The sequence below is a fragment of the Eptesicus fuscus genome, chromosome 6, assembly GCF_027574615.1.
Source record: "Eptesicus fuscus isolate TK198812 chromosome 6, DD_ASM_mEF_20220401, whole genome shotgun sequence".
Lineage (NCBI taxonomy): Eukaryota > Metazoa > Chordata > Mammalia > Chiroptera > Vespertilionidae > Eptesicus > Eptesicus fuscus.
In genome coordinates, this window is record NC_072478.1 from 56884584 (window position 1) to 56898776 (window position 14193).

Consider the following 14193-nt stretch of genomic DNA (forward strand, 5'->3'; position numbering starts at 1 on the left):
ATGGCATGCTTATTTACCTAGAAAATTCCAAGAAATCTCTTTGGTCTTGCAACTGAGTTCTGCAAGGTTTCAGGATATACAAGATAAACATTGAAAAATCAACTGTATTTCTTAAAACCAGCAATAAACATGTGGATTCAATGAAAAATAGGCTTTTCAACAAGTGGTCCTAGAGAAACATATGTGTAAACAAACAAACAAAAACCTTGCTAAGTCTCATGCTTTGTACAAAAAGCAACTCAAAATTAATAATAGATTTAATATAAAACAGAAAACTATAAAACTTTTAGAAGAAAAAAGAGATACAATGCTAAGGATCTAGGGCTAGATAATAGAATTGACCTTTGACACACAAAAAACATGATTACGGAAAAAATTGGTAAACAATATCACAAAATTAAAATTATTTTCTCTGTGAGAGACTGTAAAGAAGGCAAAGAAACAAACTATAGAGTGGGAGAAAATGCTTACAAAATATCAGAGAAAGGATGAGTATCTAGAACATAAAAAATTCAACAGGAAAAACAGTCTACTTAGAATGTGGGGAAAAGAAATAGACATTTCACTGAAGAATATATACAGACTAGAGGCCCGTTGCAGGAAGATTCCTGCAAGAATAGGGCTTCCTCGGGCCTATTCCTGCAAGAATAGGGCTTCCTGCAGCCTGAGCAAAGCAGAGAAGGGTCTGTTAGTGAATGTGCTTATTTTGCCACTTTGAGACACCTTATTAAGGATATGTACAGCTGTAGAAATTATTTGTATTCATGAGCTTTGCTAATCTGCTCCCTTCGCCGCCGCTTCGCTCCCTTCTGCAGTGCTTGGCTTCCTGCTACACTGTCTTCCATCTTCCCTCTGCGCCTGTGTATGCAAATTAACCACCATCTTTGTTGGGTCAATTTGCATGCTTGCTCCTGATTGGCTGGTGGGGGTAGCGGAGGGATGGTCAATTTGCATGTTTCTCTTTTATTAATGTAGATAGAAAATAACACATGAAAAAATGTGTAACTTCATTAGTCATAAAAGAAATGCAAATTAAAACCACAATGAGATATATCACTTTATACCTAACAGAATGACTAAAATAGAAAATAATGACAACACCAAATGCTGGTGAGGATACAGAGAAACTAAATCACTCATACATTGCTAATGGAGATGTGGTGCAAAGGAATTTGTATACCAAAAATCCCTGAGAGTCCTAGCTGGTTTGGCACAGTGGATGGAGCGTCAGCCTGGGGACTGAACGGTCCCGGGTTTGATTCTGGTCAAGGGCACATGCCAGGGTTGTGGCTCGATCCACAGTGTGGGGAGGCAGCTAATCAATGATTCTTTCTCATCATTGATATTTCTCTCTCTCTCTCTCTCTCTCTCTCTCTCTCTCTCTCTCTCTCTCTTCTCCTTTCCTCTCTGAAATCAATAAAAATATATTTAAAAAAAAAACACACAAAACCCTGAGAATGGCTGCTTTAGGGAAAAAAATAGTATTCTTCCTGAAAAGCAAAAGCACACACAGAGTTGTATTTTTCTGAAACTGTTGCTCCTAAGTATGGTCTCAATCATTTGTATTAATAGTAACTTTTAACCAAAGGAACTTGATTTCACAGAACACTAGAGGGTGGATAATTATGAACTGTCATGCACTGGCATTTTTTCAGATTAGCAAAGCTCATGAATACACATAATTTCTACAGCTGTACACATCCTTAATAAGGTGTCTCAAAGTGGCAAATTAAGCACATTCACTAACAGACCCAAAGAAATAACCTCTTTGTAGCATTTAGAATACAAAACAAAAGCATATAAACTGAAAATTATATTTATTAATCAATGTTTCAGTGACATTTCTTACTTAGAAATGACTTAGGCATGCACTGACTTTCTGGGAATTAATTTAATGTAAGTCCAAAATTACCTAAAGAAATGATCAAGTTAGCACATGTCATAAAATGTAACTACTATTGAAAATCAGAATAATGATTCAATTTATTTAAACACTAACTTATGCCCTAGCTCGTTTGGTTCAGTGGATGGAGTGTCGGCTTGCAGACCAAACGGTTCTGGGATCGATTCCGGTCCAGGGCATGTACCTTGGTTGCAGGCTCTTCCTCAGCCCGGGCTCATGCAGGAGGCAACCAGTCAATGTGTTTATGGTTCTCTCTGCCTTTCCCTCTCTCTTCCACCCTCCCTAAAAATCAGTGGGAAAATATCCTCAGGTGAGGATTAACAAAAATAAATAAATAAACAAACACTAATTTATATTTTTTATAATCTTAAACATTAACTGGCAGTAATATTAGCTTATTTGATCAATAAACCAATATAAATTTATGAAGAACATTCCCAACTAGAATAGAATATAGGCTTGCATTATGGTTAAAACTGATAAGCCAGAGAAGACATAGTTTTATTAAAACAAATATTAATCTATTCGTGTTTGCCAAAGATTCACTAAATTTTGTGAACTTGGCTTCTTAAAACATTACTTGTTAATTTTGTTAAGAATGCTTTTATCTCCCTTTAGATTCTAGCACACTTGAAGTTTTACAAGTTCGTTCATTTCTGGGAATTTTAGGAACTTTCAGCCCAGGCAGGTGTTTATTTACCCCTATCAGCCAATCAGAACAGGACCCTTTCAAACTATATACTGTGGAGAAGTGTCTATTCAGGCCCTTTGTCCATTTTTAAATTGGATTGTTTGTCTTCCTCTTGATGAGTTATATGAGTTCTTTATATATTTTAGAAATTAACCCATTATCAGATTATCACTGAGGAATATGTTCTCCCATGCAATGGGTTCCTTTGCAGAGGACTTTTAGCTGGCCAAGGGACATAAGAAAAAATGCTCAAGGTCACTAATCAGACAAATACAAATTAAAACTACAATGAGGTATCAATCACCTCACACTTGCCAGAATGGTTACCATCAACAAATCAATAAACGACAAGTGCTGGCGAGGCTGTGGAGAAAAGGGAACCCTAGCAGTACACCGCTGGTGAGAGTGCAGATTGGTGCAGCCACTGTGGAGAACAGTATGGAATTTCTTCAAAAAATTAAAAATGGAATTGCCCTTGATTCAGTGATCCTACTTCTGGGTACATATCCAAAGAAACCTGAGACACCAATCAGAAAGAATGTATGCACCCCTCTGTTCATAGCAGCATTATTTACAATAGCTAAGATCTGGAAACAGCCAAGTGCCCATCAGTAGATGGGTGGATTAAAAAAAGCTGTGGTACATTTATACAATGGAATACTCTGCAGTTGTAAAAAAAGAGAAGGATCTTTTACCCTTTGAGACATCATGATGGACCAGGAGATTATTATGTTAAGTGATATAAACCAGTCAGAGAAAGGCAAATAGCACATAATCTCACACGTGGAACAAAATAAACTGACAAACAAGCCCTGACTGGTTTGGCTCAGTGGATAGAGCATCTGCCTGTGGACTCAAGGGTCCCGGGTTCGATTCCAGTCAACGGCATGTACCTTGGTTGTGGGCACATCCCCAGTGGGGGGTGTGCAGGAGGCAGCTGATTGATGTTTCTCTCTCATCTCATCGATGTTTCTAACTCTCTATCCCTCTCCCTTCCTCTCTGTAAAAATCAATAAAATATTAAAATAAATAAAAATAAATAAACTGACAAACAAAATCGGTCCATGGACATGGAAGCATGAAACACACTGATGTATTTCAGAGGGATGGGGGTTAAGGGGTGGGTGGGGAGAGATTAACTAAAGGATGTATATGCATATATGCATAGTCCATGGGCACAGACAATAGTGAGGTGAAGGCCTGGGGTGAGGTGGGAACCGGGTGGAGTGCAGCAAATGGGGAGAAAGTAGGGGACATTTGTAATACTCTCAACAATAAAAACAAATTTAAAAAAAAAACCCTGTATAATCTATCAATCACATCCTGAAATGGAAACACCTTATACACTGACACAGTGAATAGTAAAGGTCTTTCTGCATTACATACATAGAGAACACTTATAGTTTCAATTTTAAAATTTCAGTCACAGGTCAAGCAAGCATAAAGACAACAACACAATAAATCTCCAGTCCAGATATAAGGAACTATTCTTCTTTCCAGTGGGAAGATAATTCTTTTTATTTATTTTTAAAAATATATATTTTATTTATTTTTTACAGAGAGGAAGGTAAAGGGATAGAGAGCTAGAAACATCGATCAGCTGCCTCCTGCACACCCCCCACTGGGGACGTGCCCACAACCAAGATACATGCCCTTGACTAGAATCGAACCTGGGACCTTTCAGTCCGCAGGCCGACGCTCTATCCACTGAGCCAAACAGGTTTCGGCAAGAGAATTCTTAATTTTATTAATAGTAACAAGAATTAAGTAAATTCTGCCAATTGTTTTTGTTTTGTTTTGTGAATTGACCTGATTCTGCAAGACCTAGGTGGACACTTGGTGGGGGATGGCTAGAGCAGATGGAATTCAGAAACTGAGAGAAGCTAGTGTGCTGTCAGAACTGCTCAGGAAGGTATAAAAGTCAGAAAGGAAATTAACATCATCCAGAATGTTGGAAGGAATGGAGAAGAGGTAACGAGGGATGGTGAGCTGTGGGGGAGTGAGAGGGAGTGACCACTGAATGAGAACAGGTGACCAGGAGTGACTGGATTATAGTGACAAGAAGGGTGGCACCTGAAGCTCCCAAATCCCCAGGGTTTGGGGAGGAGAAAGGAGAACTCATTTGAAGCAGTGTTGCAGAAGAAGGGGATTCACTTCCTCCTCCCAGGGCCTGGAGTATGACAGGAAATAGCTCCACATGAAAGAATTGGGGAAGTGGTATCCTCAGGGGAGCCCACATTCCATCAAGGCAAATTTGGCATAAAGACAAAATAAAGTGTGCAGAGAACCAGACGAAAGGTTTGGGAAAGGGAAAGGGGTGGGAGACTGGCAGCGGACAGGACGGTCATTTTTGGAGTTGGTGAACTGGAGTGGTAGATGACAGGACTTCAGGTGAAGGTTGGGGTGACTGGGGATGTTAGGAGCCCTCGGGTGCAGTGGCTGCCACTGTGTTTGCAGTGTTGTTGGTGATGGGCAAAGTGACGTCCTGAGTAGGACAATTCCTCCCTCCTGTTATAAGCCTTTGAGTTATTCAGTTCAGAAGGCTTCTCTCTTTGCAACTGTAAAAGGAAAACAATTGCATGTTTGTGGCAGTATTATTTATAATAGCAAGAGTGGAAATGTCTACCAACTTACAAAATGTGGTGCATCCCTACAGTGGAATATTATCCCATATAATAAAAACCTAATATGCAAATAGACCTAATGGCAGAATGACCAGTCGCTATGATGCGCACTGACCACCAGGGGGCAGATGTTCAATGCAGGAGCTGCCCCCTGGTGGTCAGTGTGCTCCCCAGGAAGCCGGGCTCATGGCTGGCGAGCACAGCAGTGGTGGCGGGAGCCTCGCCTACCTCCCTCCGCAGCAGTGGGACATCCCCCGAGGAGTCCCGGACTGGGAGAGGGTGCAGGCTGGGCTGAGGGACCCCCCCACCCTTAGTGCACGAATGTCGTGCACTGGATCTCCAGTTCTATTATAAAAAAGAATGAAATACTGAAACATGCTACAACACAAATGAATCTGCACACATTAAGCTAAGTGAAAAGAAGAAAGTCACAAACGATAAAACCTCATATTATATGATTCCATTTATATTAAATTTCTAGAAAAGGGAAATCTATAGAGACAAAAGTAGACTGTAATTTCATGAAAGAATATTCATATAAATTTATCCCACTTTTTTTTGCCAGGATTTACAAACTTGCAGATTCAGTTTTATACACAAGAGGGCGATGTCCACCAAATAACAAATTTGTTCACAGCTGCTGGAAATATGCAAATATAATCTCAGGGGGGAAAGTGTAAAGAACAATTGACATTGCCCTAGCTGGTTTGGCTCAGTGGATAGAGCGTCAGCCTGAGGACGAAAGGTTCCCAGGTTTGATTCTGGTCATGTACCTCTGCTGCAGGCTCCTCCCCTGCCCGGGCCCTGGAGGAGGCAACCATTCAATGTACATCGATGTTTCTCTTTCCCTCTCCTTTCCACTTTCTCTAAAAATCAATGGGAAAATATCCTCAGGTGAGGATTAAAACACACACACACACACACACACACACACACGAAATTGACATTTACAAATCTATATATATGATTTTGCTTATGAATGCACACGATCTGGAAGGACAGATAACATGGGCATGGATGAGAGGGATACTTTTTGTTATGTAATATTTTGTGCTTTTTATGTTTTGAGAAATGTGATTGTATTTATTCAAAATGTTATGTAGAAAAAACACACCTTATAATGAAATTTATTTTGTGCTTAGACTAATGTAAAATTGATAAGAGGGATGTGGAAAACATATACAAAATGTAAAGAGATTATTCAAAAATGGTTACCAATGCATACTACTAGTTTTTAAAAAACATATTATAATGAGCTCAAGGACTTCCCCATGTATTATTATTATTATTATTGATTTCAGAGAGAAAGGGAGAGGGAGAGAGAGAAACATCAATGATGAGAGAGAATCATCAATCGGCTGCCTCCTACATACCCGCTACTGGGAATCAAGTCTGCAACCCGGACATGTGCCCTGACTGGGAATCGAACCGTGACCTCCTTGTTCATGGGTTGACGCTCAACCACTGAGACATGCCAGCTGGGCTTTACATCTTTGGTTTTTATAAACAGTGTTACCATGGACATTCTTGTGTATGTCTCTTTGTACACACAAGCATGCATATCAGCTGGGCCAATCCACAGGAATATAATTATTGGGCCATAGGGTATGCATATGTGCAACTTTCATAAAAAATTAGTCAAAGTAGTTGTATCAGTTTGAACTCCCACTAGCATTGTATGAAAATACCTGTTGTCAACGCTTGTATTGGCACTCTTTTTAATTTTAATCACTTTGGTGGATGTACAGTATTGATTTTAATTTGCATTTCACTATTATAAGGAATATGGAATCATTTCATATATGAGCCTTTTAAATGGATTTTTGGTGAAAATTCTGTTCATTTCTGTCTCTTTTCCTTTTTGGATTACTGCATTTTAAAAATTGATCTATAGTAGTTCTAAATATATTTATGTTACAATAGGCCTTTGTCAGTTAAATGGGTTGCAGATATAACCCAGAATGTTTCGATTTGGCTCTCTTAATGGTGTCTATTGATGAATAGATATTCTTAATTCTATATAATCCAATCAAATCTATCAATCATTTCTTTTTTGACTCATTCTTTTTTTGGTACTCTTTAAGAAATCTCCCCTTACTCCAAATCATGATAAAATTATCCTATATTAGTTGTGTTCTTTGCCTTCCACAATGTCTACAAGTTACAGGGAATTGACATTTGTTTATGATGTGAGCTAGAAGTCAATGTTCTCTTATTTATTTACTAGAGGCCTGGTGCACGAAATTCATGCACGGTGTGTGTGTGTGTGTGTGTGTGTGTGTGTGTGTGTCCCTCAGCCCAGCCTGCACCCTCTCCAATCTGGGATCCCTCTCACAATCCAGGACTGCTGGCTCCCAACTGCTCACCTGCCTGCCAGCCTGATCACCCCCTAACCACTCCCCTGCCAGCCTGATTGATGCCTAACTGCTTCCTCTGCCAGCCTGTTTGCCCCTAACTACCCTCCCCTGAAGGCCTGATCCCCCCCCCCAACTGCTCTCCCCTGCAGGCCTGAGTCCCCCCAAACTGTCCTTCCCTGCAGGCCAGGTTGCCCCCAACTTCCCTCCCTTTCTGGCCTGATCACCCACAACTGCCCTCCCTTGCAGACCTGGTCCCTCCCAACTGCCCTCCCCTGCCAGCCATCTTGTGGCGGCCATCTTGTGTCCACATGGAGGCAGTCATCTTTGACCACATGGGGGCAGCCATCTTGTGTGTTGGAGTGACAGACAATTTGCACATTATTCTTTTATTAGATAGGATTAGATAGGATAGAGGCCTGGTGCACAGGTGGGGGCCGGCTGGTTTGCCCTGAAGGGTGTCCCAGATCAGGGTGGGGTTCCCTTTGGGCGTGGGGCGGCCTGAGTGAGGGGCCTGTGGTGGTTTGCAGGCTGGCCATGCCCTCCGGCAACCCAAGTGGAGGCCCTGGTATCTGGGATTTACTTATCTTCTATAATTGAAACTATAGCCTTCAGCGGAGCCAAGCCTCCTGCTGCCATTTTTGTTGGGATTTATTTATCTTCTATAATTGAAACTTTGTAGCCTTGAGTGTAGGCCTGGGCTGGCCAGGGCAGCAGGGAAGCTGAGCTTCCTCCATTGCTGGGGAAACCCAAGCCTCCTGCAGCTTTGTGGCTGTGGCCATGTTGGTTGGGTTAATTTGCATACCAACTCCTGATTGGCTGGTGGGCGTGGCTTGTGCATGCGTCAGAGGTATGGTCAATTTGCATATTACTCTTTTGTTAGATTGGATACTTAGTCAGACTAAAACCAATTATCTCTACACCCTGACAATTGAGTTTTCATCCTATCAAGGCTATGATGTCTACCATATTCATTTATACCATCGTTTTTCATCTCATAGCTTTCAGCATTTCAAATTATATGAAGATTTACATATATCAGATGCTATAGACAGTAATTCTTCTCCTGGTATATATGTCTATGTATCTACTTGTTTTGGTCAGATGTACATCTCTGTCATGGACCTGATTGCCTATCTGACAATGGAGGATAAGACCTATCAGAATGACCCAAAGATAGGAGGAATATGAAGGAGGGCCCACCTCACTGTTTCTAAAATTCTAATTTACTCAAAATACTAATACCAGTACTTTTAATGGGCTAAATGAAGAGGCACTAAAAGTGCCTCTTTTAAAATGGGAGCATTTTAATAAAATACAGATTTCACTAAATGGGAAATCAAAAGCTTCCCACTAGTAGGAAAAAAAAATCATGTTCCAGTGGCATGCCCCCCACTGGGGATCAAACCTGCAACCTGGGCATGTGCCCTTGACCAGAATCAAACTTGGGACCCTTCAGTCCACAGGCCGACGTTCAATCCACTTAGCCAAACCAGCTAGGGTGAGTGGTCCAGTTTAAATGCATCTATGAAGATTGTGACTTCCATTAATTAAATATGAAGCACCTAGAACAAATTCTGACTTATGATCTTAATGCACAAGTATATGAGTATTTTTATATCAAATTAAATTTAGTCAATGATTAAATACAATGCTCTATATTCACACACACACACACACACACATACACACACTCCTAGTATCTTTATGGAATTCTCTAAAATGCTCACAGTAGCTTATATGGTACTGATAGAAATAAAGATGAAGATATATAAACCAGAATGTAAACCAAAACCATCTTTTATAGCTTACTACGCAATACACTCTGTGGGTTAAATAGCTTACAGTATTGAAGTTTGAATTTTGAAAACAGAACTGTGTTTTGGTATTAAAATCTGTATGAAATTTTAGTTTTTCAAAATAAGAAATAAAAGGTAGACAACATCAAACATGTAAGAGATAAAAGACATCTGACTTACAACTGTCACATGATTAAACTAGTGGTTTTCAACCAAAGCCTGGCCCAAACTCAGCTTCCTGGAGGTGATCAGGGGTATTAAAATGATTTGACTCAATTTTTTTTTTTAAGTACACTAGAGGCCCAGTGTATGAAATTTGTGCACGGGTAGAGTTCCTAGGCCTGGCCAGTGATCAGGGTCAATCAGGTCTTTCCAGTTGCTAGCTGGGGCCTTCCTTTGTTCCATGCCACCCCCTGGTGGTCAGCACACATCATAGTGAGTAATTGGACTCCCAAGGGGACACTTTGCATATAAGCCTTTTATATATACACCGTATTTTCCGGTGTATAAGACAACTGGGCGTATAAGACAACCCCAAACTTTTCCAGTTAAAATATAGAGTTTGGGATATATCACCCTATAAGATGACACTGGCGTATAAGACGACCCCCGACTTTTGAGGAGATTTTCCTGGGTTAAAAAGTCGTCTTATATGCCAGAAAATACGGTATACACACACACACACACACACACACACACACACACACACACACACATACATATATATACATACACACACACACACACACACACACACATATATATATATTTTAAAATGTAATAAAAATGTACATCCTAATCTGTTACATACCCTACTGGAGACTGCTTATGTATTAACTTCCCCTTCCAGGATAATTTATTTTGGTATCAACCTTGGAATACACCTTTAAGAACATCCAGATACGTGTGCTTAAAACCTGTTGTTATTTGCACTTACATACATTTGTGTGAATCAAAATGTTCTTGACAGCATGCAAATAAAACAAGGGATAGAAACTGATGAAGCTTTTCACCAGCTATCGATAACCCCAATTTCATATCAGTGTTATTCAGAAATGGACTAAAATAAATGAACATAAATGTGAACTTCAAACGCATTTATACTGATGAAATAAACTTTTCAGGCTTTTGGTATTGGGGGGTACACAAAATTTTATTTAAAAAAGGTTCTAGGCTAAAAATGTTTGGAAAAGAGTGCTCTACAAGAAACTGCCTTTTAATTTGATTTGTTAATACAACGTTCAACGTCTGAGACAAACTTAAGACATTTCAATTCTTAAATGCTTCTGCACAATGGGAACATTTCTACAAATCAGAGCGCTGCAGACCTTCAAAAACGGTAACTTGTAATAAAGAAATTACACTAAAAAATTCATAGTTGCTTCGACTCTTTTGATAGGCAGCTTTAAACAAGATTTCTACTTTTGAATTAATATGTGTTGTGTTTTAATCTCAAAATATGGCTCTCCTCCACGTAACACAATTTCCTATCATCACACACCAAACTGCATCGTGTTCAGGCACAGTTCAATGATTTTAGATTTTATTTCATGGTTTCATTATGAAAACAGCTTGTGCACGCCAAACTCAAACAATCTTTTTATTTAAAAATCCACCTCAAAATTCACTTCTGGGTTTTAGCCTTTGTTTGAAAAAGCAGCAAACATTTAAAAGCATCAGCTGTTACTAATCTACAATTCAACATCTTGTTATGAACATTTTTAGTTTGGAGATCGGGGAAACAAACCCATTACATTGATTAGGCACAGAACTATGGCCAGAGGCCAGGAATCAGGGCACATCTGTGTACTCAGGCAACAGAGGTCTGAACGGAGGGGGTCCTGCCTCAGCCATAGGCACTGCGATCTCTATGCCCCCTCTAACAACTGTTAGTGTATCTCAAATCAATACGTAAGAGACTGTATGTCATTTAGTTAAAAAACAAACAAACAATTCTATCTGCTTTCTAAATTACATAGCAAAGCCAAGACAGATACATATAATTGTAGCTTCACTATAATTTGTGGTCTTGATATCATGTTATAGGTGAGACAGAATTATATGATTCCTCTGGTGGTTTCACAAATCTGGTTGAAAGAGGTCCATGACTATAAGATTTCACATTAGAGCAAGACTCCAATATTTCCTGAACTGGGACAGTGAATATAAATCACAGTACAAAATCCTTATTTTATTTATTTTTACTGGAAAAGCAATAGGTGCTACATATGAGAATCACTTAGATAACATCTTTTTTTTTTAATGCAGGTATAAAATATTAATTGCATAGGAATTTAAATATAAGGCTAAGAAGAATATTAAGTAAAGTTAAAAAATCATAGAAAGGGCACTATGGTGTCAAAAGATAGAATTTCATTCTTAGAGTAATAAATCTGAATTACTGTCTAATTAAAAAAATCACAGTATGTTGCTATAACTAACAGTGAATGTCAACTGTGTCATTAATTCCAAATTGGAAATCAGGACTAACAAGAACAAGCTAAAGCTCACTGTCTAAACCTGATTGGTGTAGTAGCACATCAGTGCCTGGTACGTACCTGATTATTTACATAAACTACGATCTGCAAATAACATAAAGTTTAATACATGTTAACACGTGTGAGAGCACATCATCACCTCATGCCATCAGTGATCTGTAGGCTTACTTGGTAGTGTAATTATTCAGTCTTTCCGAGGTACAAGATCCCACCCGGCAGAATCTTTACTCAGTGAACTAAGAACACTGTAATTAACAAAATATAATAAAGTTCTACACTGAGAACTAACTGTACATGAACCAGAGAACTAGGTCCTAATACCAGTATACATATTATTCTTAGCATTTGAGAAAGCAATGAGTGATGAGTCCAACTGTACTCTGTAGTTTAATGACTTCCACCTGCAGTTTCAGGTAGAACGGTAAATTGTGACTTTACTTTCTCATCTTAACGTTACACTGAAGTTGAAAGAGAAATTTACAAACCTAAAAGTAGCTTAGTTAACTTAGTATTGCTATCTAGAGTAGTGTGAGGAAAAACAAACACTTCCCAAAGGAATTATGGTAAGGTACATTTGCGAATACCCCAACCAATGTTTTAAATGAAAAAGTGCATAAATACAGTAATACTACAAGTGTGTTAACTACGGAACCAATTTTTTTCTGGGAGCTAAACAATACTATTTCCCTACGTTTTTTTTTTTTTTTTTACAGGTCATGAACTGTTCAGATACCATAAAGCACCAGTGACAGTGTAAATTGCTTGATTATGTCTGAAAGGTCCTTTGTCTTCAATTAGAGTGTACTCCAGGATCTACCTGGAGTTTAAGTGTCAAGTCTTCTTCAGTCAAACAGGATTTATCTTTGCAATTCTGTTCTCTTTTGTTCAGACACAGCAGAGCAATATGTTCATTTCACACTCTTGGTTGGTGTTTCGGATTCTGTGGACTGTCTCCCGTCTGTCCAGGCTTCTCGGGTGCTCTTCAGAGCTAGGGTCTTCTGTTGGTCAACCACAACATAATCCACTCTCTCATCTGCTACACCACTTCCTGAGCCGCTGATCTTTTGCTAGAAAAATGCAAATTAAAAAAAAACCTCATAAATTTCCACATAGAAAGGTGTGCTTCTGAGTGAAATTTGGTCTTACGCCCTGGCTGGTGAGCTCAGTGGTTAGAGTGTCGACTTGTGCACTGAAAGGTTGTGGGTTCCATTCCCAGTCAAGGGCACATACCTCTGCTGCAGGTTCAATCCCCGGCCTCAGTCTGGGTGTGTGTTGGAGGCAGTCAATCGATGTGTCTCTGTCACATCGAAATCTCTCTCTCTGTCTCTCTCTCCCTCCTCCCTCCCTTCCACTTTCTCTAAAAATCAATGGAAAGATATCCTCAGTGAGGATTAACAACAATAACAAAAAATTCAGTCTTTAAACTCAGATAAACATGCAGAATACATAACTCTTGAAATTCTATTTGGTCACACACACAAAAATAACATCACCTCAATTTAACAATGTTGTCTGTCTCTTTACTGTACACTGTTTTTCCTTACATTTAAGATTATCATCTATAATAATTAAAGCATAATATGCTAATTAGACCGGATGTCCTTCTGGACGACCTTCTGGACGAAGCCAGGGCTGAGAGGGAAGCCCGGGTCCCAGGTGCCTGAGGGAAGCCGGCAGCCGGGGGAAGGATGGCCTACTCTTGCACAAATTTCGTGAATCGGGCCTCTAGTATATAATAAGAATTCAAACTAATGCTCCCCATCACAGATGAAATTCTTATAAAGTAAGGGATAGCAGACACCTAGTTCATCTTAAGACACACAACTTGCTTCTAGAACCTTTAGCCTTTACCTTAAGCTTAACTTTTTCAAGTCCTGAGAACATGTGTCAGTGCTTACTTTCAGAGTTGAAGAACAGTTTTTTTGAAAAGCAGTATTTTCAAGAATGACAAATTATACAGGCAAATGGGCTAACCCTCTTACTCCTAAAATACAACTAAATATTAGCTAACTTAAAACAAAAATAATAATATTATTTTTAAAAAATATATATATTTATTGATTTCAGAGAGGAAGGGAGAGTGAGAGAAAGAGATAGAAACATCCATGTTGAGAGAGAATCATTGATGGGCTGCCTCCTGCATGCCCCCTACTGGGGACAGAGCCTGCAACCTAGGCATGGGCCCTTGACTGGAATCGAACCCGGGACCCTTCAGTCCATAGGCTGATGCTCTATCCACTGAGCCAAACCAGTTAGGGCCAAAAATAATTATTAATGCATTGTTGGGCTTGCTAGACAATAAGGAAAATCCCCAAGGTGTGAGG

The 14193-nt window shown here is 39.4% G+C and overlaps 1 protein-coding gene across 2 annotated transcripts in view; it reads right to left on the reverse strand.

Annotated features, from left to right (window-relative positions):
• Positions 1-10958: 10958 nt before the first annotated feature.
• The window catches only part of GAB1 (GRB2 associated binding protein 1), a 114346-nt gene continuing 111111 nt past the window's right edge, over positions 10959-14193 (reverse strand). For both annotated transcript variants that reach the window (XM_008143829.3, XM_008143820.3), the window contains one exon: positions 10959-12936. In XM_008143829.3, the coding sequence (XP_008142051.1) occupies positions 12778-12936 (159 nt within the window). In that variant the 3' untranslated portion in view covers positions 10959-12777. The remainder of the gene's footprint in view (positions 12937-14193) is intronic.